General features: G+C 52.4%; 1 protein-coding gene across 2 annotated transcripts; it reads right to left on the bottom strand.

Moving 5' to 3' along the window:
* Positions 1 to 307: 307 nt before the first annotated feature.
* Positions 308 to 24,796, bottom strand: MASP1 (MBL associated serine protease 1). Of its 2 annotated transcripts, XM_065672618.1 has the most exons (11): positions 24,576 to 24,796; positions 22,181 to 22,406; positions 14,345 to 14,522; positions 13,965 to 14,096; positions 13,300 to 13,496; positions 12,848 to 12,995; positions 12,213 to 12,331; positions 11,299 to 11,377; positions 6,754 to 6,891; positions 5,775 to 5,849; positions 308 to 2,873 (listed from the first exon to the last, which is right to left on the bottom strand). In XM_065672618.1, the coding sequence occupies exons 1-11, from the start codon at positions 24,794 to 24,796 to the stop codon at positions 1,978 to 1,980; spliced, it is 2,409 nt and encodes an 802-aa protein (XP_065528690.1). In that variant the 3' UTR covers positions 308 to 1,977. The 2 variants fall into 2 exon arrangements, with proteins under 2 accessions (XP_065528690.1, XP_065528691.1); XM_065672619.1 differs by lacking the exons at positions 308 to 2,873; positions 5,775 to 5,849; positions 6,754 to 6,891 and adding an exon at positions 9,136 to 9,705 and having other exon boundaries at positions 24,576 to 24,658.
* Positions 24,797 to 26,651: the final 1,855 nt, after the last annotated feature.

Genomic DNA, 26,651 nt, shown 5'->3' with positions numbered 1-26,651 from the left:
TTCCCAGCGAACAGGTTGCTGCACTCTCCGGCTGCCACTGCCCCTATCTTCAGTGAAGTGCTAAGGTTATAAATAATTGAAGGGCAGAATCTCATCTTCTGCCATATTTTGCAATTTGTATTCCTGGATGGTCGGGGTCTGTCTCAGCCCATGAAGCTGTGCAGGCCATGGCTGAGCAGCCATTGGGGTGAGGGACAGTGTGAGAATCCCCCTGGGAGCACAGGCGTGTGTGGCAGGGACTAGCAAACAACATAATGTTCCTCTTGGAATAAGAGCCTCAGGGCACAAGCTCAGTACATATCAAAGTTTTATTTTGTTTAAGGAGGAAGGTTACACAGAACCATCCTTACGTGACATCGGATATTTTACAGAATGTAGTATCAAAAAAGAAATATATATATGTATGTATATATAAAAATACCTTGCAGTTACATGACATAGCCAAGAGTACAGTTCTTAGCGTGTCTACAAGTTTAACCTTCCTTAGGCCTTGTGCTCCTCTGCATGCTCTACAAATGGCTTTTTGGGTTATACCAAAATGGCTGAGTGGTTCATTCACTGTTGACTCCTTCTTTGCACAGCAAAACCAAAGGAGGAGGAGGAGGAGGAGAGGTCCAAAAAAGGCTCCAGGCATGCAGAGAGGACAGCAGGCAGCTTTTGCATGTGGCTTACAGCTATAGGAGAGCTTTGCTGGCAAGTGAAGGATATTGTCCTTACGGAAGGAAAGCCAGCTCACCTGAACTTGTTCCTTGGTGGGTTTACTTGTTTGTGTGGGCCATGGAGAATGGCTGGGGAGATATGAATACTTCTTGTGTGATAAATGAGATAGGGTCAGTCTAGAATGGCTCGGACATCTGCAATAGGCCAGTGGATCCTATTAGAACAAACACTGAACACCATCAACAACCTGTAAATCAGCCAAGCCAATGGCCTTAAAAGCAGTTAGAAGGGATGAGGTCCTTGAAAGAATGAATGCATTGCCATGCAGGACTACCCAGTCCCCTAAAAAAGAGGTGAAACCACAGGAAGGACACTGTCTGAAATGATTCTGCTGAAAATAAGCATTGCTTAGGTACAGCAGGTGTGATGATGTCTCATGTGTTGGAAGACTTTCCTTGGCAGGACTGCTGTGGCTGGAAACCATTCCAAGTGCTAGTCTGGAGGAAGACTGGAGAGGGCTTGAGGTGATAGAGGGTTGGAGAAGTTCTAGTGGCTGGAGGTGAATGTGACTTTGGGTCCAAACCCCGCTCCCTGTCTGTGTTTTCTGTGGGGCATCCATCCCACATAGTGGGATAAGGGTAGCCCATTTGAGCTGGTGCTGTCTTGGCAGCCATGGCTGAAGTTTAGGGCTAATGTGGACACCTCCTCACATCCCTGGGGCTAGGTTGACATCACCTGAGATACCATCAGGCAGGGATGTTTGTTTGAAAACAAGAACAATAGCAAACCCTCAGGGCTGTCTCACTACTCCTACCTTGCACAGAAAAGGTGTTACACAGAGAGGGGGGCTGTGAGATCCAGGCTTGCCCAGCTGGGTTTTCTGCACTGTCTGCAGCCTCTGCAGCTCCTGCAGTTGCGTCTGATGGGAAGATCTGTCTGGAGAGCACGGGTATGGGGACAATTGCGCAGCCCAAAGCTTTGGTGGCAGGGAAATGCTGCCTCCATCACTGTGCCTTTGTCCTGGCTTGGAGGGAGGCTCCCTGGGAGTGTGGGTGAGGTTTGCAGGTGGGCAGCACAAGCTGAGGATGCCAGCTGAGATCTTGCCCTTCGCTCCCTTCCTCCAGCTCCCTAGCAAGCATTTCCTAGGAGTGCAAGAAAAGGGATGCGGGACCAAGCAAAACAAATGATGTGGAGGGCTGGCAAAGGCCTGGCGTGCACTGAGCGTCGTGGCTGCTGCTTGCGAAAGACCAGAGTCTGGAGCACATTAAACAACAACAACAAAAGAAAGGGAGCTGTGGCAGCAGGCTGCTTAGTCACTCATCTCTCCAGCTCCGGGTCTAGAAATGTCCACCTCTCCGAGGAGCCCGTTTTCTTCTCCACCCAGTCCACATAGTTGGAGACTTTAGTGTACACACCATAGACCTGCTTGCTCCCACACTCCTCCGGGCCACCCCATGAGACCAGTCCTTGGGCCACCCACCTCCGGGTTCCCGGGTCCTGGATGACGAAGGCTCCTCCGCTGTCTCCCAAGCAAGTGTCCTTCCCACCTTCGTAGTAGCCGGCACAGAACATGTTCTCAGTCACACTGTAGTTCCCTGACCGTGACTCATAGCTGGTCTTGCACTCTGCGTGCAGCACCACTGGCAGCTTGACATACTGCAGGATGTCGGACAGTGTCCTCATGCCCGAGCTGATGATCTCGTCCACTGTGATGTTGGGGTTGGAGATACCCCAGCCAGCCACCAGCCCCAGCGTGTTGGGGTGAGGCCCCTCCAGCTCGTGCTCAAACTGGGGCAGGCAGACAGGCATGACATAGTTCCCCATGGTCACCTTCTCCTTCAGTTTCACCAGAGCAATGTCATGGTTGTAGTTCTGGATGTCAAACTCCTCGTGGAGGATGATCCTTTCTACTGTCCGGTTGACAGCCTCCATCTTGTTCCTCACATCGTGAAGGGCCAGGTAGACAGTGACGTGCTCCTTGGAGACGGGGATGACAGTCTTGTCTCGGCGCTGGGAGCGCAGCACGTGGGCAGCCGTCAGCACCCAGGAGTCCGAGAGCAGGGCCCCGCTGCCAAACCATTTGTCGTTGGGCACCCGGGACATATCCTCCACCACAATCAGGGCCTGCCAGGGGAAGAAGCCGGGCTCTGCGTTCCGCCCGCCAATGATGCGCTTGATGATCCCTGGCAGAGGACGAGCCGGCCGGCCGCACACTGCGGGCAAAAGGGACAGGACAGTTACTGCCAGCATTTCAGAGCTTCGAGCAGGCTGGACATTACACCTCACTGCCTACACTAACAGGTCTTTGGCGTTAGTCTGGAAAAGGAACACGTCTGTCCTCCTGAAGGGTTTTGCTTCCTAAAGTCAAGCCCAGCTGCTTTAGAGTCTTCCTTTCCATGATGGAACCATTTCTAGTGGCAGTGGTTTGCCTTCCTGGAAAAGGGGTGGAAAAGGGGAGTGATCTGTTGCCCACTGGGCATGAATATGGACAGTCAGAACTGTGTACAGCACACTGCGGAGCCTTGGAGGGTTTCATCCAAGGTTAGCTATCCCAAAGCTGTACCAGATCTCCTAACTGAAGTCAAGCCTGGATTCACCAAAACACATGAGCCAGGGAGGGACTTCAAGCATGTTAAGAGGTATCAGACCATAGTCTTGGTTCATATCTATGTGATCTGTGCTCCAGATGAGGACATGGTGCTACCAGCCTCCTTAAGAAAGGGCAAGTGGAGGAATCCTTCTGCTATCTGAAAGACCTGGGGATGCTATGATTTCTGCCAAGCCTGGATTGAAGTAAAACAGGGCTGTACTTAAGAGTTGCACAGTTGAGCTGGTAGGTGGGACAAGGAGATGGCTTGAAGGCTAGCCTGTACTTTGCAATTCCTCACTTTGCAGTTCAGTTTCTGGAGGGATTTGCCTGGATACACACCACTTCAGAAGCAGAAACGCCAAATGAGTAATCCTGCATCCTCAGTATGCTCTTCCCAGACCATTCAGCCCCTTGCCTGGCTCCTGCTCAGTATGCCAAGAAACCCAGGGGAACGCCGTTTGGAGGCGTTTGGAAGAGGACTGAAGCCTGACATCAGCCCAGCCTCAACCCCTCGCTCTGAGACCTCTCATGAGATCTGTGGTCTCATGGCCATGGCATTTGCCCTCCCAGAGGAGCTGTGGCTGGGGAAGGCTCTGCTCTGGGATGTTGCCTAGCACCATGGGGTTTACTCTTGCATCTCAAGTCCTCCCAGTTCTGGCAGCCAAACCAGCATCCCTCTGCTCAGCTCCTTAACAGATCTAGAATCAGTATCTGAAGAGCCCTGAGAGGCTGCCTCCAGCAGCCTTATCCAGCTTGCCCTTCTACTGCTGGGAGAGTCCTGTGCTGCAGCAGCAGCTCATGTCCTGCTCTCATGTCTGCAAGGGGAACCCATATCCTCTGTGGAAAGTGCCAGGGCTCTGCCCCAGTGCCACTTGTGCTTCAAGGTGGGGATGCGAAGCCCCACAGGAAGACGGGATTTGGGCTAAAAGTCAACCCTGCAACCAGGGCAGCAACACCAGGAGCTGCTAACATGGCTTTGTTGTGTCTGGGGTCTGCTGCTAGGAAAACTGTGACTCCTGCAGGGAGAGGAGCGAGCACGGTGAGTGTCTCTGCATGTGCTCTACTCCCCTGCCTTTCCCAGTGCAGTAAGGAACAGAAAATGTACTCAGGCAAATAACTCCTGCTTTCCAGCCCAGCTGGTCTGCTGCACTGAAGCTTATGGCTGTCCCAGGAAGATGGTTTTAGAGGAAGTGCATCCAGCCAAATATTTATTCTGTTAAATTACATATCAGAAATGCTGACCAGGCTGCAAATGCTCCCACTAATGGCAGCGGCAGGCGCAGAGTGGCCTGGAAGAAGAGTTCCTATTGATGGGGAGGTGGCGTGAGACACGGGGAAGATCTGAAGAGCAGCTGGCCAGCTGCAGCCTGCAGATACCAATCTCAGGAGAGCATCACCCTCTCTCTGGGATTTTCCGTTTTCCTGAAGTCTCTTTGACTTCTGTCACTAATCAGGAGGCCTGGAAGTGGCCCACGAAAGCAGCTATGGCCCCAAAAGATGTCCCCATATGCTCCCAGCTCAAATTAGTTCAGGCTGAAACATCAAGGAGAGATGCAGGGAGCAGCCACCACAACAAAAGCAGCCACAGCCCTGGTCTCAGACCTCCATGAGATGTAGGGAATCTGAGCGGGTCCCTCCTCTGGCCTTGCAGTTGTGCAGTGTGGCTGAGAGCAGATACCCTCCATGGGGCTGAGCTGCCTCCCCAACCCCGGGGTGGTTGTGGCTGCAGCAGCTCCACGGCAGCTGGGTCCCTGCACCTCCCTGGAGGGCTGTTCCTGCACATCGGACCACAGCTGTACCCAGGGCTGCCTCCAGCCTGCCCCCCCCACCCCTCCCCGCCTGGCAGCCCGAGCTGGCCCCATGCTTGACTATAGCCAGCCAACATCCCAGGGACTTTTGTTTAATCCCAAATGGGCGCCTGGCCTGGAAACTTGCTGGCTGCAAACATTTCTGCTACTGCTCAAAGGCTTGGGACGTTTCCTTCCCTGCAAAGCGGCTGGGTTTTTGTGCAAGGCGTGGAGAGGTGCTAATTGCTTCTGCATGTGGACACACTGCTAATGGGAGCTGACAGCCAGCGGTGCTGGGCAGGTAATACTCTGCCCTTGGCTGAAGCCATCTCCGGTGATACTAAGGGTTGAACACAGCCAATGGCTCTGTCCTGGGCTCCTGGTTTCCTTGACTGTTGGAGTGGGGAGCTCGGGGAGCCCTGACAGATGGGGTGGCTATGACCCACTGCTGCCCTATACTGACAGAGAGACATGCCCTCATCACTGCTGCCCGGTGCCACTGCTGCACCCTGACTTTCTGGACCAGCTGGGATAGCAGAAGTCCTTTGACCCCACCACCTTCCTGTCCATATATTGGAGCAGTTGCATATATATGCCTAAGGCATATTGCATCGTCACCAGGGAACAAGGTCCCTGCCTAGAGAAACAATGTCACATCAGGAGGGGAGGCATTCTCTGATGGCACATCCCTGCCTTGCGCCCCTTGCCATGGGAACCGGCCACCCCAGCACTAGTACCTGGTCGGCAGGATGGCAGCTTGGTCCCCAGCTCTTCACTCCTCCATACCCCTGACGCGTCACACATGTAAGTGGCTGGAAAAGAGCAAAGCATTAGCTGGGCTGTGCTTCTGGCATGAGGGGGTGTCTTCTGCAACGAGATGTTGGCCAGATCCCAGGTGATCTCTCTTTTACACCCTCTGTGCTCCATTCCCCGGGGGGGCCTGCATCCATGGACATGCCACATCCTCAGTTTCATTGCCTTGAGTTGTCTGGAGGGCTGTGCTGTGCCCTCAGCCTTGGCTGGCAGTGCTGCTCCGGTAATGCTGCCAGTGCCTGTTCTGCTAATGCATGCGGGATGCTGGGACCAGACACATGGGGCCAGCAGGTATTGCAGGGGGGATATAAGCAGGGAGACAGGAATGTGAGGAAATCCTTTGGCTTTGCATGCTGAGGGAGAACGAAGAGCTAGCTCTAAAAGATGTAGAGACCTGGGGTGCTTGGCAAAGGGGTTAAGGGGGAAACTCTGCCATGATCCTACTGCTGTCTCTTCGGCTTTGGCTATGCTGGACGGTTGGGTGCTGGGGTGAGGAGCCTTCTGGAGGAGCCCTTTCTGAGACTGTTGGCCCTGCTGCTCTCTGCTGCAGCATCTCCTTCACAGACACACAGAAAATTCCATATGCTGCAGGGAGCAGATGGCAGGGTAAGAAGGCAGAGTGCAGAAGAACAATCACTCTGCTCTGCCAAGGCTGTGAAACATGCAAAGCACCAGACAGTGCTAACTCCCATCCTACCTCATTGCAGAGCAGGATGTGACCAGTCTCACGATCCAGGCATTGCAGATGCAGGGTACGATGTGTGTAGGCCACATCCACAGCCTGCTGCTTGCAGAGCATCCCGGGGAGGCCATCCTAAGCTTCCCCCGCTTGCAAACACACACGCATGGCCATGCGCCCACCCGCACCATGCCGTGGGGAAGTGGCCCAGTCCCACTGCTCACCGGTGCTGTTGGGGGCCATGTGGTAGTAGGGATGCTGGCAGTGGTACTGGATGGTTTCGCGGTAGGTGGTCAGGTTGTTCCTTGAGGAGAAGGTGACAAAGCCATGCTCCAGCTCCGGCGGCACTTTGCAGTCAGCAACTGAAAGCCAACACAGAAGGGGGGTTGAGCCCTGTGCTGTGTCTTGGGTGCCCATCCAGCCAGTAGGCAGTAATGCTGGGCATTGGCATGTGATGGTGGTCCTATGGGGCAGAATGAGGGCCTGTATGGCCCTGTATCCCATTTATCTAGGGCACTGTAGGGGGCACAGCCTGGCATGGTCTCAGCTGTCAGAAGGAGGCTATCCCCAGCCAGAGCAGCCCGGCCTCCTGAGTACCTAACATGGCCACCCTGCAAAGACAGGGCATGCAGGCAGTAGTGTTGAATACCAACAGCACATCTCACCCACAGGCTGTATGGAGAACACCACTTATGCTGGTGGAGAACCCAGCCCTGGAAGCCCCTCCTGTGCGCTTCATTTAGAGCAGCATCTGTGCTATACCACTGAAAGGGGAAGAAACCTGCTCTGGCAGGTGAGATCCATTGAGAGATGGTTCCAGAGTATGTCATTGCATCTGATATGGGCAATGGTTGGCAGGGAAAAGCAGGCACAGATTTGCTAACTTATGCCATGCATCAGGGGAGCTCCTTTATGCACAAGGCTTTGCTGAGTGCGTGGCCCCATCCCTCCTGCTCTGGGTCTTGCTCACCATTCGGTGCTGCTAAGCATTTGCAGATCAGGCTAAGCAACCCGTGGTCCTGGCTGCCTGCAATGGCAGGGGATGAAGGACACTGAGAGTGTGGCTGAGCTGGTCTGGGAGGCCAGCAGATGTTGGTGAGACCTCACCTGCTCCATGCCCCAGGACATGGGCAAGGTTGGCTCTGCTTCACCCATCTCTGGTGTGGGCTCAGGATATGATGGAGAAGGTTGCCATTGCCCTTCCCCATGGCCTGTCCATGGTCCCCTTTCTCCCCCACGTCCCTCACAGTGCCCTGCCCTGCCCAGGCTCTACTCCCAGCTTGTCCCCTGAACTGGGCTTGTGTCACCCACCCCAGGTAGGAACCAAGGCTGGGAGGTGGCTCGTCCACCAGAGCTATGGCAACTGCAGCTCCCTGCTTTGGGGGCAGTTCACAGCACACCCAGGTGATGCTGTGCAACCTCCCTCTGCCCTGTCCGGGAACCGGGGTCTGACCCTGCTGGGAGATGTGGTGCTGTGGTGCTGAGTTCTGCCACATTTAAGATGGGAGGTTGAGTAGGGGATGGGTGACTTAGCACAAAGCAGGCCCTGCAGATCAGGGATGACGTGAGCTCTGTGGGTCTCCATGTGCTCCAGGATGCAAAGGGGGGTTGGGACAGGAGGCAGAACTCCTTACACAGTGATCCAGGCTAACTAAGAGAGAAATCACTAGCACCAGGACATCCCCTGGACCAGGGACATGTACTGATGCTCAGGAATGCCTAATTGCTTGGATGAAACGAAACTCTGGAGTTCGCTGTTCACCAGGGTCCCCTCCACCCACTGTAAGGACAGCAGGGGTGTGTGGGTGCAGCCAGGTTGGGTAGAGGCCCTGGGCACTTGTGCCTTGCAGAGGGGCAGAGGAGGGGACACAGGCCCCTCTCCAGACCGAGGGGTCCTTGACTGAGCTTTCCTGCTCAATTCCCAGCGTGCTTGGGTGCACCGTGCTCCTGTGCCATGGTACCAGAAACCATGGGGCATTTGTAAGGAAGTGGGGGATGCTGGGGTTTGCAGGAAGGAGGGAGTGGATACTGGAGGACCAGCCTGGCTTGCCCATCTGCGCTGGGGTCGTTTATAGCTGCAGGGCAGCATTCACTGGCCTGCACAGTACATCCCCTCCTTTTGTGTCCCCCAGGCCTGCAGCAGGCCTGATGCCTGGAGAATGGGCTCTTGCACAGAGGTGTTATTCCAGCAGTGTCCTGGGTCCTGCTGAAAGGGTGAGCACAGGGAGCTTGTGCTGTGCACGTTTCCAGACTTTTCCCTCAGGAAAGCGGCCATTTAGTATTAGTGTCATTGTAGGAACAGAGAACACCTCCCAGCATCCTCCCAGTGAAGCCTCTGGTGCCTTGGGGAGTGAAGGGTGCACGCCCATGGCTCTTGGGGACATGAGCAGGACCAGACACGAAGATCTGACCTCCCTCAGCTGCAGTCAGCTTGAGGCCAGACTGTCTTCACCTCTGCTGGGCCAGCACTGCAAAGAGAAGCAGAGGAGCATCCATCCCCCTGTGCTGGAGCCAGGACTTGATGCTAGCAGGAAAGGGCTGGTGATGCCAACCCATCCTCCAGACCTCCTTGCCCGGAGGGCTTGAAAGGCACCAGGACTCTCAGAGAGAAAAAAGGAAGGAGTGTTTCTTATTTGTGGTGCTGGGCCAGGGAGGAAGGGCAGCCAGGGAGGAAGGGCAGCGGGAGGCTGAATCCAAACAAGCAACCAACCAACCAGACGGCCATGCCGCGCTCTTTTTGCAACCGCTGCCTTGAGGGGGGAGCCAGGCTGGCTGAGGCATCTGAGTGGAGAGGGAGGGATGCAGAGGACGTGCTGGGAGCTGGTGGCAGCACATGGTCCCCAGGCAATGGGGCTGGGGCTGGGCAGACACCCTTCCCGTGGAGCAGTGTGACAGCAGGGAAAGGGGATTGATTCCAAATTTCCTTCCCTTTCTCGAGATGGAGTTAAGAAAGCACCAGACGCAGGGGATTAAGAGCGCCATGCCAGTTAGACAAGCCACAGAGATGGGTTTGGCAGCCGGACCAGGGGCAAAGGGGACATGCCCTGGGTACCGGATAGATCAGAGGGACATTGAGACAGGCTGCCCGTCGGGGCGGCGCAGCCGGCACCAGCCTCACGCAGCCACTTGCTCCGAGCCGGCTCTTCCCTCTGTCTGGTTGTCGGCTCTATCTGCAGCTGCACCGAAAGCAGAGGGGAAGGAGGAGAGCAGAGAGAAAGCCCAATTAGTAGATGAGCAGAGAGAGGCATGCAGGAAACCCAGCCCCCAACACACCAGTTAATGAGAGCCCAGCAAGCCGTGCCAACGTGCTGTGGGTGCCGGCGGAGCCAGGGCTGTGCCGGGGACCTACTTGCTCTGCTTGCCCAGGGCAGCTTGGGGACAGGGGCTGGGAGAGGCTGTCACGGGTTTGTGTTCAGACTCGCCAGGCCACGGAGCTGGATTTTATCCACCTTGGCTGAGAAGTTTTCTATTTTCTGCATTGCGTTCTAAAACTGGTTTTGCTTGTGCCTGCCTCTCCCACACATCCTGGGGAGGTGGGAGGCATTGCACTTTGGAGGCCCGAACTGCCCATTTAGGGGCTTCTTGGCTTTCTCCAAAAAGTCCTAGAAATTTAGTGTAGTGAGTCATACCACACGAGAAGGGATCAGTTCCAGCCCGTCTCAAATAATGTAGGTAATCATTTAAAAAAAACCCAACTTCCTGGGATTCAAAATATTTGTTCTTTTTTTCTGGTCAATGCCAATTTTCATCTGGTCACTGTTCAAGCTGGGTAAAATCAATGGGAGACTGGTAGTGAGAGTTGTAGGAGTGGGGATTTCCTTGGTAGGGCAGGGGCATCTCTGACCCCACAATTTCTAAGGAGCCCTTTCAGATACAAATCCATTTAGCAGGTCTGAGAGCCTCCCAATTTTCATTTTGAACAAGCTCCAGAAATGCTCTTCTATGGTAAGATCCACAATATCATTAAAAGGAAAAGGATCTGCCCAGATGAGGAGAGCCTGGATCCCAGCATCCCCTTAGAGCATCTCATCCTGCCTCTCCTGGAAGGTCTTGGGACCTTCTCTGGGTGTGCTTGCTGCTTTTCTCCTCCCTGGGACAGCTTCACAGTAGACTGAGCAGCAGTGAGCATCTTCCTGAGGGCTAGGGGTGTTTGGGGGAAAGGAGAAATGTTTTATCGGGTACATCTGCCAAGCCTGAGCTGAGAGAGGAGCTGGGTTAGATGAAAGAAGAGGTGTTGCAAATCATCACCTGTCCTTTCAAATGGCATCTCCTTTCTTCTCCCTTTTTCTCCTGTTTTTAAGGTTTGCAAATATTTGGGCAACTTTTCTTTCTTCTCTTTCACTTGGCTGAGCAGCACCCAGTTTAGGCTAGTGCCTGGGACCTCTCTAATACCCTGGTCTTAATAGCCTCCACTGGGAAGGAAATTTGTACCAGGAATTAGATTACCCCAAGTTATGTCAGATTTATCCAACAGATCCAGCTCTCAAGAGCCAGGCTTGCTCTTTCTTTGAGGGAGACAGCCAAGCGGCTCGCAAATCAAGTTATACGAGTAATCTAAATAAAAGCACCAACCTCCTGCTTGTGGCATTTGGAGCGAGCCCCGCTGTTATCCAAGAATGAGCCAAAAGAGCTTTGCAGAGTTACGTAGCCTCTCTGGCTGGGTTTGAGTCTCTGAGTAAGGAACTCCACTCTGGCAAGGCAGTTCCCTTTAGCATGAAATTATTTCAGCAGGAGAAGGACATTGGCAGGGTGGGGAAGGGTGTTCTTACTTTTGCAGATAGGGATCTTGTTACTCCACGTCCCATCCTTTAGACACTCGATCTGGAAGGAGTCGCTTTCCAGGTTATCCTGTGCAGAAGATGCCAGCAAAAAAGTTACCATCAGTGTACAAGGCAAGAAAATTAACCTCTCTGTAAAAAGTCTATTTCTTGGTGATCAACTCAAGCTATATCCAGACCCCCATGGAGGAGGACTTTTCTAGCTAAATATTGCAATGTAATTGTAATGAAGATCTTGAAAAGTTTTACTGTTGCCCGCACCTCAGTGACATGCTGAACGCAAAAAACCCTGGAGTCATTTGTTCCTATTCTAGGTGCCGGGATGGGTCAGGAGGCAGCTCTGCATGAAGGATGGGGCTGGGAGGAGATCAGAGAAATACCCAGCTCCATGTTGGAAGTCAAAGCAGGCTACTGGTTTGGAGGGAAGACAGCCACCCCGTGAGTCACCCGCACTCCCTGTGGCTCTCAGCTGTTTCCCAAAGAGGGCTTGCCAAAATCCCAGCCCCCTTGACTAGCTGAAGCTGTTCCAAAGTCCCAGAGAACCTCCTGGTCTGCAGGGCTGCCCAGGAAGCTGAGCCAGAGCCTGCCTAGGTGGAGAGCAGGCACAGTACTGGCAGCTCCCCTGGGGCTTTTACTGACTTCTTCCCTAGCAGAGGTGCCATGCCTGGCATCCTGTAGATTGGTGGCTCTGGAGGGATGCTGGAGGGTGGCTTGGGAAGGAGCCATCTCCTCTTTTCCTCTGGAAAGCACAGTTGGTGGCTCTCAGAGGAGGCTTATTCCTTGCCCCTGGGAACTGGGTAATTGTATGTTGATGACATTCACTCTCCCAGAGATGCAACGGCTTTGGGAGGAAGGAACCCACCCTTTCCTACCCAGATGCCCAGCTCCACATGGTCACCCCATACCTTCAGTACTTTGTATCCGGTGTTGCAGCTGATGACAACCTGGTCTTTGAAGGTGTACTTGGCTTGGGAAGGCTCTATTTTCCCATTGATTGGTGGTTGCACCAGTGGGCATGGGTTTCCTTTGAATAAAAAGCAAATGAAGCAAAACAAAACTCAGCTGAATCAATGACAGGAAGCGGAGTCCCAGCTCTGCAACCCCGTTCATGTTGCACAGTCCAAGCATCCCTGCCCTGCTCTTGCTGTTAGCCTACACTGGCTTGGTCAGCCAGACTCTTCTCCTGGAACGAGTGGAGGCTCCAAGTCTTACCTCTAGTATGTAATACCCTGGCTTTGGCAAAACCCAAATTATTAGCCCAAATATTAGCTGGGAGCTAATAACAGTAGCTTGTGCAATTATCCTGCCCAAATATGCTCTGCTTTGCAATGTGGTCTTATTTCAGGGCTCATCTTGAGTAGGGAAAAAAATAGAAGGGAGGTTCGTTGTTATTTTATTCCTCTCCTCATGTGGTTTCTGGAACAGACCCTTTCTGGAGATGGGATCATGGACTACCAAATTCATGTTCTCCACCTGCAGGGTTTATAAAGCCCTTCCCATTGCCCAAGCCCAGCAAACAGAGGAAAGCATCAGCAGTTACCAATTGCTGTGTATGACAGCTTCCAGCCCCTGTTCTCTCCAGAGTTGTCACTGTGGAAGAGGATCTGAACGCTATTGGTTTGGGTTTCAATGCGTCCTGGGGACTTCTCTCCACAGAAAGGGCCAAACTCCCTATTTCCAGCTTTGATCTGCCAAGGCAAAGAAAAGTGGGTGGTTTGAGGGGGATCTTTGATCCCTGAGGACTGCTTCACCCTGAGGCTGGCTAACAGATGGGGCTGTGGTAGGGTCAGTGGGGCTTAAGCACCACGTGTTGGGGGCATGTGAACTGAAAGAGGGTCACTATTGGCTGAGAGGGTCAAAATCAGATGTGGTAAGAGACACGGGGTCAATTGAGCACTACTGTTTAGACAAGGGTGATTTTGGTCCCATTACCAGGGCACTGGGGAAGTGACAGGAGTGTGGGATGGAAGGAGTGTGCAGAGCTCAGCTCACCTTGATGTAGTCGTAAGGGCAGGTCACCTCGGGGTGGTCTTCCACATCGAAGCTGTCCTCGAAGCTAAGGGTGATGAAGAAACCCTCCTCCAGCTCGATACGGTACAGGCAGTCCGAGCTCTTGGGGTAGGGGCTAGGGAAGTCAGCGCTGGTGACCACCCCGCTCCTCTGGGTGTACAGGTTGTCGCTGCACTCCACTGAAACACAGCCATGGCTCTCTCAGGACCCTGCCAGGCACATCCCAGCCCTGACCACTCTTAGCAGCCCTTGCAGTGGACTGGAGTCTGCTGGACCCAAATATGGGACTGTGCAAGGGGGACCTCACACAGCCAATCTCCAGATATGCCTACGGCATAGAAATCCTGGGCTGTGAGCTAATCCCAGGTAATCTACATGATGCAGATTCAGAGCCAAGACTAAACCTTTTAATGTCTCTGTCTTTGAGAAGCACAACCCATAGGAGAAACCACATCTCCTTTCCCCGCAGGAGAACTGCAGGCCTTAGGCACTCTCCAGTCCCAAGCTATTGGTGTGTAGGGGAAGAGGCAACTCGTCTGCTCTGGCAGCGAAAGAAGGCAGTTTTGCCCGTGTTTGGTAGGTCTGTTGCCTGCTCAGGGACCCCTCTGTGTGACCTTCTCCATGTCCGAGCTGTGCCTAGGCAGTACCTTTGCAGGTCCTGTTGTCGGAATGGAGGATGTAACCGAACCTGCAGGAGCAGTAGTACCCGCCAATGTAGTTGTGGCAGTAGTGGTCACAGGCCAGCTCCTCATCGCTTTTCTCCAGGCACTCATCCACATCTAGGATGGAGATAACAAGGAAGGGAGGTCACCCTGCAGCCCTCCACATGTCACTCCTTGTGGTGACATTTGCCACAACACTGAGGAGCTAGTTGTCCCATACGGCACCCAATGAGTCCCATATGGCCCAAGGGCTGCATACAAGGACTTTTCTTGCTAGGGTCCCCAAGGCTGGCCTGGGATATGATCCTAGCAAATTTATTTTGCCACCCTAGGAGGCTGGTCCTGCAAGCTGAACTGCTTCTTACCCACAGCAGTGTAATGGGCATCAAAGCCGGTGAAGCGCTCCTCGTTGGAGAAGTCAGACCTGAAAGTGAGCCCCATGTAGGGCCCAGGGGACAGGATCACTTGCTGGCCAGGAGCCTGCTCTGTGTCTGTGGTCTCCCTGCCGCAGAAGGTTGCCAGCTCCTGGTCCTCAGCTTCAATCTGTTAGCAGAAAGAACAGGTGAGTGCTTCGCAGGGCTTGGATGTCTGCAAGCCAGAGAGCTTTCCTGCAGGAGGTCAGGCTTGGAGTCATGCTCTGCACCTCAGAGCTCACATCTCTGCCCATGCTTCCCCAGCCTGCTCCCTGCCAGGGCTGTGCAGTATCTCTGTGGGGCAGGCTGCCCATCTAGCAGCCTTTGACAGCCACAGCCTAAGGATGCAGCTCTGGGCCCCTGGGTGCCTTGTGCTGCTCAGCCTTGTGCTGCCTTGGCCCTTCCCACCTTTGGAACAGCAATTTCCAACCATTTGCGCTGCATCCACCTCACCTTCTGCAGGCAATCAGGGACTCTGCCTGCTCTGCCCAGAGCTTCTGAAGCAGATGATGAGAGCAGGCAGCATCTGGGATGTAAGGAAGAAGTGGGGGGTGTAAGGGGAGGATGCAGGGAGGGAGCCTGTTTGGGAAGGGGGGTGAGGACGTAGGCAGGTGGTGGGAAGAAGGGGTGTGAAAATCAGCCCTGAGTGTCATTCCCACTCAGAGCTATTGGCACCTGAGACACTCCCCCTCTCCTCCTCCCTTGGCCCAAACGCTGGTCTGTGCAGCAGCATCTGCATGAGGGCTGTGCTGCTGGGAGGGCGCTGGGACCCCAGAGAAGCCCCTGCCTACTGGTTCTGCATCAGCTCAAAGCAGGAGCTGTAATGTGGGTGGTGCTTCTGTCCCCTGGGCTGGCTTGGATCAGCTGGGTCTTGTCCCTGCCACCCAGGGTCCCTGTCTGGCTCCAGACCTCCTTTGGACTCTGAGCCATGCACTCAAGAGCGCTACAGGAGGGCACCAATGGGCCAGTGTGTAATGTTGTCACTTCAGCATGCTCACTAGTCTCTGTGTGCATTCCTTTAAAGCACAGCCTCACCTGTACCATAAAGCACTGTAGTCCCTGCAGAAAACCCTCCAGTTTTCCCTGGAAACCCCCTTTCCTCTTTTTTCCTTGCAATTTTCTCCAGGACCATTTCTGCATTGACCCCAACTCATTCTGTACATCCCATCTCCAGCCCCTGTCTCAACCACAACCTCTCCCAGCTGGTTCCCAGCATCCCGCCTGCTTTCCCCCAGGAGTTATGAATATGAATAACCCCTAGTCTGAGGAATGCTATGAACACCACCACGGCAGCCTGCTGCCTCTGGTGCCAAGCCGATGCTATTGAGGCCATTATGAAGCGTGCAGTCCCCCGGCACATGCCTGGGGAAAACAGCCGCCTGCTCTGAGACCCATGGCATCCCAGAGGTGTTGAAACACCATCCCCAGCTTGCACGGCCTCAGAGGCAAGACTCTCCTCTGGCTTCATCCCTGTCTCCTGGAGACCCTCGGGATGCGATGGCTGGGGAGGGTCTGGGGCTGAAAGGGAAATTTCCCAGGGCTGAACAAGCAGGCGGAAACTCGCTCACACCAGGGAAAGCCAACATGGAAATGGCAACTCAGCATGCCTTGACATTGCCTCGAGATATTTTCCATCCTCTCATACAAGCTAGAGCTGGCCAGAAAAGAGAGAGACTTTCCGATGATAAATTTTGAGAATTTGGAGAAAAAACATGTGCCTGCATTGGGACAAAAACCCAATTGAATTTTAGGGTTTTTGTGTGAAACAGTGTTCTGGAAAAAAAAAAAAAAAAGGAAAACAAGTAATTTGGGATCCATCTGGTTTCAATCCCTTTGAAATACACTGTGGTGCTTTAGAATCTCTCTTAAATTTGAAAGAAAGCTTGTTTTGAAATGAAACAGTGTTTCAGACTGACAAACGGGAGCGCCATCACTAAAAGCAAAGGAAAACGGCATTTGGTCCCATCATGAAGTCTTGGCTGCGCAAGCACACCGCATGCAGCCTTTTGTGCAGGAACTGCTTTTTCTTAAGGGAAGTTGTGGGAAGGAGCAATTTCCAGCCAGCTCCTCTGTGCAGGGCTGGTGGCTGTCACCTCTGCAGGGACAAATGGACAATCATGTGGGCTCCCATCCCTCTCCTCCAGCCCTGGTTGGTGTAGGACCTGCAGCGCAGCATCACTGAGGAATGGCAAAACCTGCCCTGGTGCCCCGTATCTTGGCTTAAGGATGCTTCTGCCATGGGTCCAGCCCCAAGACTGCCACCAGCATCCCTGGATACAGCCCCAGATCGTCAGGATGAGGCCCCAGAGCTGTGGTCTCCTTGATGAAGGTATCCAAGGCCTCTTATCTGTGATGGGTCCCATGCCCCGAGCCACAGGGAGCAGAGACAGCCCTCCAGCAGTAAACTAAACAGAGAGGTCATCATCCCTGGTTAATATTTGGTGCTGCTGCTGAGGACTGTATACTTTTTTGTAGATCATTTACATCCAGCGAGCAGGCTGGTAATTAAATCCCGGTTGTTTGTTTGGAGTTTCTCCCTCCCGGGTCACGATGTCGACGTTTTCACTAGAGAAGATGTGTCCCTGAGGGAAATATCAATTGCTGCAGAGAAATTCCCTATAAAAATACGCTGAAAGAATCCTCCTTTGAAAAATAAAATATAGTGACACTCTCGTGCCTTAAATTTACCCTTGCCACTGCCTCTTGCCATCTGCCCTGTTTCTGCCTGCCTCCTTATTCTCTTGTTAAGATCCCTGCCCCTCTGGATGGAGGCAGATGGGGGTCCCCAGCTGGCTGTGGCTCTGTCTCCCTGCATTGTGGCTAAGAGATATGGTGACCCAAGCCATGTGTTCCCCTCTGTCCCATATTGATTTCCCCCTTTGGGGCAAGAGCTGGGGTGCTGTCCTGGGGTATGAGTGATGCTCCAGAGATGCCTCCTGCAGCGGGTGGGTTAACGCAACACCAGGAAAACCAAGGGGAATTTGGCCCTGCGGTTCAGCGTCTGCTGCTGGAGAGGAGCAGGCAGCCGGCAATACGGAAACACAGCCGCCACCCCCCCCTTCAGTCCTCCAGGAATGCACTAATTGGACTGATGCAGGCCAAACATACCACTTGTAATATATATAAATGGCTCATTAGGCAGAGAAATCACAGCGCTGGGCTGAAGACACTGGGAACATGACATGGGGAGGATACACTCAGAGACGGGGAAGGGCATGAAACAGCCCCTGTCTCACTGCCTCACAGTTAGAGTGCACACAAGAAGCCAACACCCAGATGAATGGGGTGTTTTTGCAAAATGACTGATGCTGCTGCTGACTGTTGGAAACGAAGCAGGGATGAGACAGGAGCCTCCATCTATGCCTCCTAAAGATCCTCTTCCCAACATGCATGCATCCTCCTCCTGATAGACGTTAAAGGTCCTTTTATGTGCAAACATGCACCTGAATTTCCACAGGAACATACATGGCAGCCGTGCCACGGGGGAAAGTGGAGGATGCTGGTTTCCCCTGCTGTGGACTTGGCTCGGTGTCTGGAGACCATCCCCTCCCGTGGGCTGCTGCACCCACATAACCTGGGTTCTTTCCTTCCTGGGGAGGTGCAACGAGAGTCCAGGCAGGATGGTGGGGTGCTGATGGAGCTGCTGGTCCGCAGCTGTGCAGGGGGTGGCGGGTACCACCACACTCTCTGCGCAGAGCCAAAAGGATGGGAAAGGTGAACAGCAAAGCCCTAGATCCTCCCAGCTGCCTCTCAGGATTTGATATGCTCCTTTTGGGACTCTGTTCCCCTGGGGCATGGATTACCCCCTGACTGAGGCCTGTCAGAAGATGCTCTTCTCCTGACCCTCCTCCAGTTCATGCTAACTCCCCATTTGTGCCCTTTCCCCCTCCTTTGAGCAGAGGAAGGTGTAAATGGGTCCTGTGCCCTCTTCTCAGAGCGCCAGGCTGGGCATGCACTGACCTGAACGCAGCATCGATCTCCTTCCCTGGCCCTGCATGGCCCCTGTCAGTGCTGCGTTGAGCACTGAATGCTGCTGAGTGCTCAGAACACAAACACACGCAGCCCTGCCCCATGGGAATCACCTGTGGCAGTGGATGGCACACCGTGAGCCCAGGACACTGCATGCAAAGCTAGTCTGCTATGCGCCCTAAACATTGTGCCAAACCTCAGGGGGATGTGGCTCCATCACATCACATAATCCCACTCTCCTTCCTGAGCACTGCTTCCTGGGGTGGTGGCACTACCTGATGCTCTGCCTGCAGCCCTGTCTTCCCAGCTTGGCTCAGACCCCTGTTTTCCTCTCACCGGCCCCTCACTGGGGCTGGCAAAAACTGCCTCCTGTGCTCAGCTGGGCCTCTGGCCACCTGCAAATTAATTGCAGCCACTGGTTTTGCCTAAGATGCCTGGCCAGCTCCTTGGCACCCATACATGGGGTTAGTAGGAGTCCCATCTGCGTGAGCACCGGATGGCACAGATCCTCCCTGGGACATGACCAGGTCTCAAGCATGTGCCTCCCTGAATCAGGACTCAGTGATAGGGATCGGGGTGAAGAGATGTAACCCCACAAGCACTGTGGGCCATCAAGGACTTGCCATGGTTTGACTGGGGGAAAACCTCTCACTGTAGGTCCCACTTTCACTTCAACCAAGGAACTGGTCCCAAGCTGGCTGCCAAGCCCTCAGGGGTTGATTTCATTCCTGGGCTTGACCAAGCAATGTGCACAACCTCATGGACAGGACCCTAGGCTCAGATCTCCCTAATAAACCTGGGAATTTACTCACGAAGAACCCTCAGAAGTCAGAATTTCATCTCCCATCTCTGATGCTCCACTGTGACTTCATCTCCCAGCTCCCTGCCACAGCACTCCTCAGTGGCGTTAGTCAGGTCACTTAACCCAATTTCCCAGTCACAGCTGTGGCTTTTGGTGTGCCCTGGCCCAGTGCTGGAGAGTTGGGTACAAAAGCACTCAGTGCTGGGTGACAGCAGAAAGGAGCCGGGCAAACCACAGTGAGGCCCTCCGCAAATGAGGAACGCCCAAATCAGCTCTCCAGGGACAGCGATGAGCTGGGCAGAGCCTACCGAGGAGCATGGCAGAGGGCAGGAGCCAAAAGCCCAGCACAGATGACAGCTCCTTCTCCATCCCCAGGACTGGCACGTGGCTGAGGGCAGCCATCCGCAACCTGGGGAGAGGCTGTCTCCAACTGGCTCCCCAAGGCAGTCTGTGGCTGGTGTTTCCTACCTGCATGGGGCTCTTCGGGTGGGTATTTTGGGGTGGCTGTTCCTCCTGGCTCACTTTCTTACTGAAGTACCCCTCTCTGCCATCCTCGTTTGCACAAACAAGTTTCCTGACCTATAAGCATTTCTTTATGAGCCATGATCTTTTTATATATATACACACAGGCATGCGTATGTGTGTGTATATATATATATAAATAAACAGCTATTGTTTTAATTAGCCATTGTTTCAGAGCTCTGGAAACGGTTCCCTTCTGAAGACCACCCCGAAGGCAGAGATCTGCATGGGTTTATAGCTCAGCTCGCCTTGAGCTTGCCACTCAGAATGATTTTCCACACTGCTTGAGATCTTGGATGTATAGGCAGCCAAGGAGATATGGAAATCAAAGGCCGGGGCATAGCACCTCTCTGCCTATCCTGAGCTGGACCCCCACCTTGCATTGGAGCTGTTCAGCCCTTATTTTGACTTCCTTCTTGTGGCGGACACAATGATGAAGACCCTGATGGGGACCTCAGTCAGACCCATGGTCAGAACAAAAGAGAAGGCGTTTCTTCACACACACCCAGAGGCATATAATCATATATTTAACCTGTGCTGCTCTCCCTTAGAGGATGCTGCAGAGATTAAAGTCACCCATGAGTTCAGAAAGCAATGGTAAAAGTTCATGGAGGGGAATCCATTGAGCACCACCTAACACAGAGATGTGTTCTGTGGCTTTCTGAGCATCTTCACTGGGACTGACTGAGTAATACACTGAGTATTACAGAGAAGCCCCTATGTATGTTGGCTGTATACTTATGTTCTATAGCCACGCACTGTTGGCCTCGGTCAAAGAGCAGGATGACACTTTTTATGTCTTGCACTGATGCAGACAGAGGCTGGGCACACAAATACAGGGAGGAAAAAAGCCACAGAGTCATTTGCTGCCCTCTTTAACATTTTCTAAGCTGGGGGTTTAGCAGCATCAAGATTGGACCCCTACCCAGCAGAGTAGCCTATGGGTCTCCCATAATCCATCCATTTTCAGCACTTTCCAAACGTGATTCTGTGGTGAAGGCTCCGCAAGCTGAGTTATAGCCCCAAGCAATTTTATACAGCTCAGATCTAAATCCCTGTGAAAAATACCGCCTTCTTATGGAAATCCAGCGGCAGGGAGAGCTATGGTGCCAAGTTGGCACCATGGCTGAATAACAGGGAGCATTATGAAAAAGGAAAAAAGAGCAGGGGGTGAAGGGTGGGAGGAGGGGTAAAGCTTGGAATGGGGAAAGTTTCCAAGAAATCCGCTCCTTGATCTTATTGGGTTTTTAAAGCAATATATCTCTATATATGTCCCTGGCCCTTGTGCTTGGAGAAGATCCAGGAGAAGCAGAAAGAACTAATCAAACCTCAATGAGAGCTGTTAGTAGCAGAGTGAGTGCCAGCACAAAGGGGAAATTAAAGCAGCGAACAACAGATTCTAGAGGCAAAAAACCCAACCAACAACAAATGTTTGCTTTGTTTTACTGGGGCAAGAATAAAATAATAATTTCAATTAGCTGGCAGCTAGCACCAGGGCTGAGTTCTGTGGTTCCAGACCTGGCTGCAACCTCCACCTGCCTCTGTGCGGAGGAGCAGGGTAAGGCTTGTGCCGGGCAATGGGGTAAGGCATGTTCAGCCAGGCAAACCTAGAAAGCACCTGCTTGCTATGCTGGTCTGCTAGAAAGCACCAGACCTGACCAAGTTCAAAGGTATGGAGAACTCAGGATTGTCCTGGATACAAAGGAGGGCTGTGTTTGGAAAGACCTATGGTGCAAGAAGCAAGGGTGCTCTGTGGCCCTGCAGTGTATGGCCCACCACAGTTTCTGATGGGTTTCTGCCCAGCAATAAAGCAGGCTGAAATCTTCTGTGGTTTGGCCTTAAGAGGTCCCTGGGAGCCTCCACAACTTGTTTGTGCTGCAAGTATTTGCCGGTAGTGGCCCCAAAATTTGTATCTCAGCTCTGAAATGGGTTTGCATTAAACCCAAGGCGGGCTTTGGGTCTGTGCCCTGCAGCTTGTGGGAGGCTCTGCAGCCTCAAGCTCAGGTCTAACCTTTACCTTTGGCATTCCTGAGGGCTGGAAAGGGTGTCTCAGGAGCCTGCAAGCTGCAGCCAGAGATGCAGGCTGGCTGCACGGTGCACCCACAGCCATGGCCTGGCAAAGAGTGCCCAGCTCAAGGATCATCCTTGCATGTGGCTGGTACCAAAGTGGCACAGGCTGGGGGTTTAGCCACAGGAGTTCATCAGCCATGGGTGTGTAAATCCCACTGGGTCCACTGAGAATGAGGTGCCCAAATATTTTCAGAAATCTTGTCCTCTGTGTGTAAGTTCTGAATCTGGTGTCCCATCCACTGTTAGCTCAATGGTACGTTGTCAGCTTACACGTGCTCTCCCTGTTGTCCCCTGGACTGACAACTCCTGTGTCCAGTAAATGGGAAAAACTGGCTTGTTCCCAGCTTTTCCAGCACTACTCTCTCTTAGCTGGCCAAACAGGTCTGCTGTCTACCCCACCATCTGCCCATGATATCACAGCTCACCTTCACATAGTCGTATTCACAGAGGTAGGAGGACTCCAAGTCAAAATGCATGAAGTACAGCTTGATTTTAAATCCGTCAGGCACAGAGATGTTCCATGTCACTTCTGAGTCACTGGGATAGGAATCTGGGAAGTTGGGAGACTGGATCTCCCCAAACATGTCCGTCAGCTCAATGGCACCCACTGTGTAGAGCAGCAAAGCACAAAAGGCCCATGTCATAGGGTACCTGGAAAACATATGCGAGGAGACAAAATGAAACTCTGGCAATGACAAAACCGGATGAGGTCTCAAGCAGGTTGTGTAAGGTCACACACTCCAGACATCTGGGAGAGGAGGTGCAGCACTCTGCCACCAGGAGCAACCCCTCTGCCACGCTGCAGGGAGGTGGAGGTGAGGATGGGAGCTACACGTGGCCCCTTTGAAAGGTGGATGATGCAGGTGCCACATGGGATGCAAAGGCACCTCCACAGTTCTCAGCTCCAGGCACTATCATGAGCTTAGTGTTTTTCATGCTTCTGGGAGCAGCAGCCACTGGCAGCATGTCCTTTAATTAATGGGCAAATCTTCATTTAATGGAAGAATAAACATAAGGATGCTTAATAAAATAATGATGCTTTCTAAATCAGTTTAATGAAAGTATCATGGCAATAACTGCTAAGTATCATTATTATCACTTTGCCTCATCCTGCCAAAATGGGATTGTTGGGTCTCAATAAACAGCACACATCTTTGCAGCTGGGCAGGGAGGGCCTGGGTCCCCAGCAGTGCAACCCAGCGTGTTATGCTCCACTCTTCTCTTCTCTTCTCTTCTCTTCTCTTCTCTTCTCTTCTCTTCTCTTCTCTTCTCTTCTCTTCTCTTCTCTTCTCTTCTCTTCTCTTCTCTTCTCTTTTCTCTTCTCTTTTCTCTTCTCTCCTCTTCTCTTTTCTCTTCTTTTCTTTTCTTTTCTTTTCTTTTCTTTTCTTTTCTTTTCTTTTCTTTTCTTTTCTTTTCTTTTCTTTTCTTTTCTTTTCTTTTCTTTTCTTTTCTTTTCTTTTCTTTTCTTTTCTTTTCTTTTCTTTTCTCTTCTCTTCTCTTTTCTCTCCCTTTTTTTTTTTCTTTTCTTTCTCTTCAGTTCTTAGGGTTCCACTCACCCCGTATGGAGAAGCACACAGGGGCTGAGATCCTTAGAGATCTTTCGTCATCAAACTCAGCTTTTAAAAAATCTCCCCCTGAAGAGTTTGTTCCAACTTTACCAACTTTCTTGTCCCAGAGGAGGGCAGAAAGGACAGGTAAATCAGTGCCAGTCCACCTGACCTCGCACCACCCTCAAGCTCCATTTGGGCATGAAAGCAAGCATAAACCACATATTTCTCTGTGCAAGGTGAGAACACTGCCTGTGCTGGAGGTCCAGACAGCAAAGCTGGTGCCATTGCATGGGATTCAGAAAGAGGAGCAGACCTCTGGCGCTTTACACCCAGTGGAGTGCAGAAAGGAAAAGAAACATGCAGGAAATTAGAGCCATTAAAGATGGAAAGTTATGCTTTCTAAAAAGGTACTAAGGCCTGGCAAAGACTTGTAGGTGTGTATTACAGGCATTGGAACTGCTCACATGTACATGTACACCTGGTTTCAAAATCAGGCTTAATTTGCGTATGCTGGTGAGGAAATTGAAGCACTGTTAGTGGATTATTTTTAACCTGTGTTCTTTCAAAACCAGGGCAGTAGATTTCTGGGACTCATTTGTGTAGCTCCATCACTTTTCTCAGCTCTTCAATACAAACCAAAGTTAATAGGAGCTGAGAAATTTTAATTGATTTTTCTTTCAACCACAGTGAGGTCGAACATGCCTTTTCTGACAGCTTGTCTGAAACCACAAAAATGTGTAAAGGGAAAATCTGTTTCTCCTCTGGACAGGGTACATGTATGGGGCTGGATGCTCGGCTGGTGAAAATGTGCATCACCTCCTCAACCTGAATGGGCCATTTGCTGGTGCAACTCACTGCTTTACCTTTAAACGGGGAGGCAAAACAACATCAAACTACTTTCCCATGCCAGGAAAATCTTAACCTCACCTAAAAGTGATAAATGACCATAGTGTGCACAGAAACCTGAAGCCCTTGCAGAGTGTCCAGCCTCACTCGCACCTTTCGCCCACGGACCCTGGCAGAGCAGTATGCCCTGGCTGCATGCTCATCACCCGAGGTTTCCTTGAGCTCTGCCGGGATGCTGGCACACAAACCGGACTGCAGCACGAAGCCGAAGTATGAGCAAAGCCTGGTTCACTTGCAGATGGGGAAACCAAAGCCACGGTCATCAGAGGGAAACCTTCCCCAGCAGGATGGCCCCCCTGCTCGGCCGTGCCCCAAAACCACGGCATGCGGGACTCTGGGGTCAGCCCGTTGCGGAGGTACTCACCTCATTTTGCTGCTACGAGGGTTTGCTGGTGGGTTTGGTGTGGAGGATTGCTGGTTGGTTTGCAGGGGACGAGTTTGCCTCCTTCCGAGTGCTCCGCTGTCCGCCTTATCTCTGTCCGGAGATTTGTGAGCGTGTGTGCGCCTATGTGTGTGTGCGTCTGGAGTTGTCTGGCATTTTCCATGCAGGTCACGCCTTCCCCTGCCTGCAACCGTTCCCCACATCCCCACAGGCACGCAGGCAGACCTGCCTGCATTGGAGCCGTCCTCCCCGCCCGCCCGCCGCTCCCTCCTCTCCCGCCGCCCGTGCGCTCCAGCAAAAGCCGCGGCGTTCAGTGGAGTTTTTGTCTTCCCTAATCTCCAGAGTTTTGTGTGTGTTTGCGCTCATGCACATTGTGTTTTCCCTCTCCTTTTTTTCCTTCCCCCCCTGTAGCCAGCTTTGCCAGATGGCTAGAATTTGCCTCTCAATAGGGTCGGAGGCTCCAGCAAAAACAGAAGGCAAGAACGTGTGAAACAAAACCTGTGCGGGGACAAATAGCTTTAGTGGTGGTGCTGCAGCTGGGATTGGTGCTCGGGACTTGCTTTCAGCTTCCCACTCAGAGCCGTGCAGCCTTTGGGATGGGAATCTGGTTTCCAAGAAACTTCTGAGTTGTGACAGTCTGAATAAAATCAAGACCTAGTTTGCAGCCTCTTGCAGGACTGAGGAGTCGCTGGGTTCAGCGTTTTGTCCCAGGGCAAAAGAACAGCTTTAGATACGGACTCTGTTCAGGAGGGAGAACTTTAAACGCTAGAGTTACAGGTTTTGAGTCTGACTCCCTCTTGTCGAGGAAACAGGTAAAAACATGAACACTCCTCACTAAGCCTCGGGAGATTCATTTCCCTTTTCTGTGCCAGGCACAAACCAACTCAAACCCCTTGTGTCTGCATAGCTAAGTGGGAAGATCTTCTTGGGCTGCAAACAAGGGAATAGCCTGTAAGAACTCAAAGGATGCAAGTGACTCCCTTGTCCAGAAATGACACCCTTGGAGGCATGAAGAGCAAAACTTTAATAGCTGTTTACCAATTTCAGCTTGAGCTGGTTAATGTAAACCCTGCAGACATCCACTGGCAAGCACGGATACATATGCGGCATGTTAAAAGGCACACACAAACAAGAGCGGGGAAGAGGCAGGGAAACAGGGATGTGTTGGCACCACTCCTGGAGCAGCAGCTCCCAGCCCTCCCTGGACTCCCCAGCTCGCTGATGTCAGGCTGTGGCGCTGCCGTTAAAGGGGCGATGTTAACTCCAGCCTCTGCGGTGGCTGTGCCCCTCCAGCGATCCCAGAGAAGCTGGGAAGGAACGGGATGGTGGGAAGATAATAGAATTTTACTCTTTTCCATTTCTTGTCTTTGTGTTCGAGGAGTGACAGTTCCTTGGCTTCCCGTGCAGAAGCCACTTCTCTTGCTCCCTTAGGTCTCTGGTTCTGCACTGGGGAAGAAATGGTACCTAGGAGACACAATGAAGTAAAATAGGAAAAAATGAGTGGAAAAGCACTAGAAAACCAGCAGGAAGGCTCCGGGCAAAGGGAAGATCTCAGCCTGACATTATTTGTAGCTCTATTTTGGATGTTTTAACAGCTCATCGCTGAACAGACACAAGCTCTCAGTCATGTTAACACACCCAGGCAAGCTGATCAAACTAATTAATATGTAAGCAATGTGTCAAATGCAATGCTTTATTTTTGCAAGCAAGTGTGGTCTTGTCTGAGCCCTGACTACATTGTGATCTATTTTTTCCCTGCCTGTTCTGCAGGGTGGGTCCTTCACACGTTCATTTTTCCATCACGATAGCTTTTTGAAACAGCTCCTCTAGTTCAGGGGCAACTTAATTCTGAAGTGACATGTTCTGTGCTTGCTGATGCCTCTTTCAAGCCAGATCACCAATGGTCAAAGTCTCTGATAACACTGTGAGGCTGGACGGGGACACGTGAAGTGGCAACAGAAGCTCCATGTGGTTTTGGACCACATTGCTGGGTGTGGCAAGGGTTTAAAGCATCCATGCTGACCCCCTAGGCTCTGGGGAGCAGGAGACAATGCCCAA

The sequence above is a fragment of the Lathamus discolor genome, chromosome 3 (assembly GCF_037157495.1).
Source record: "Lathamus discolor isolate bLatDis1 chromosome 3, bLatDis1.hap1, whole genome shotgun sequence".
Lineage (NCBI taxonomy): Eukaryota > Metazoa > Chordata > Aves > Psittaciformes > Psittacidae > Lathamus > Lathamus discolor.
The sequence above is the reverse complement of the archived record's forward strand: the minus strand, read 5'-3'. Positions and strand labels throughout refer to the sequence as shown.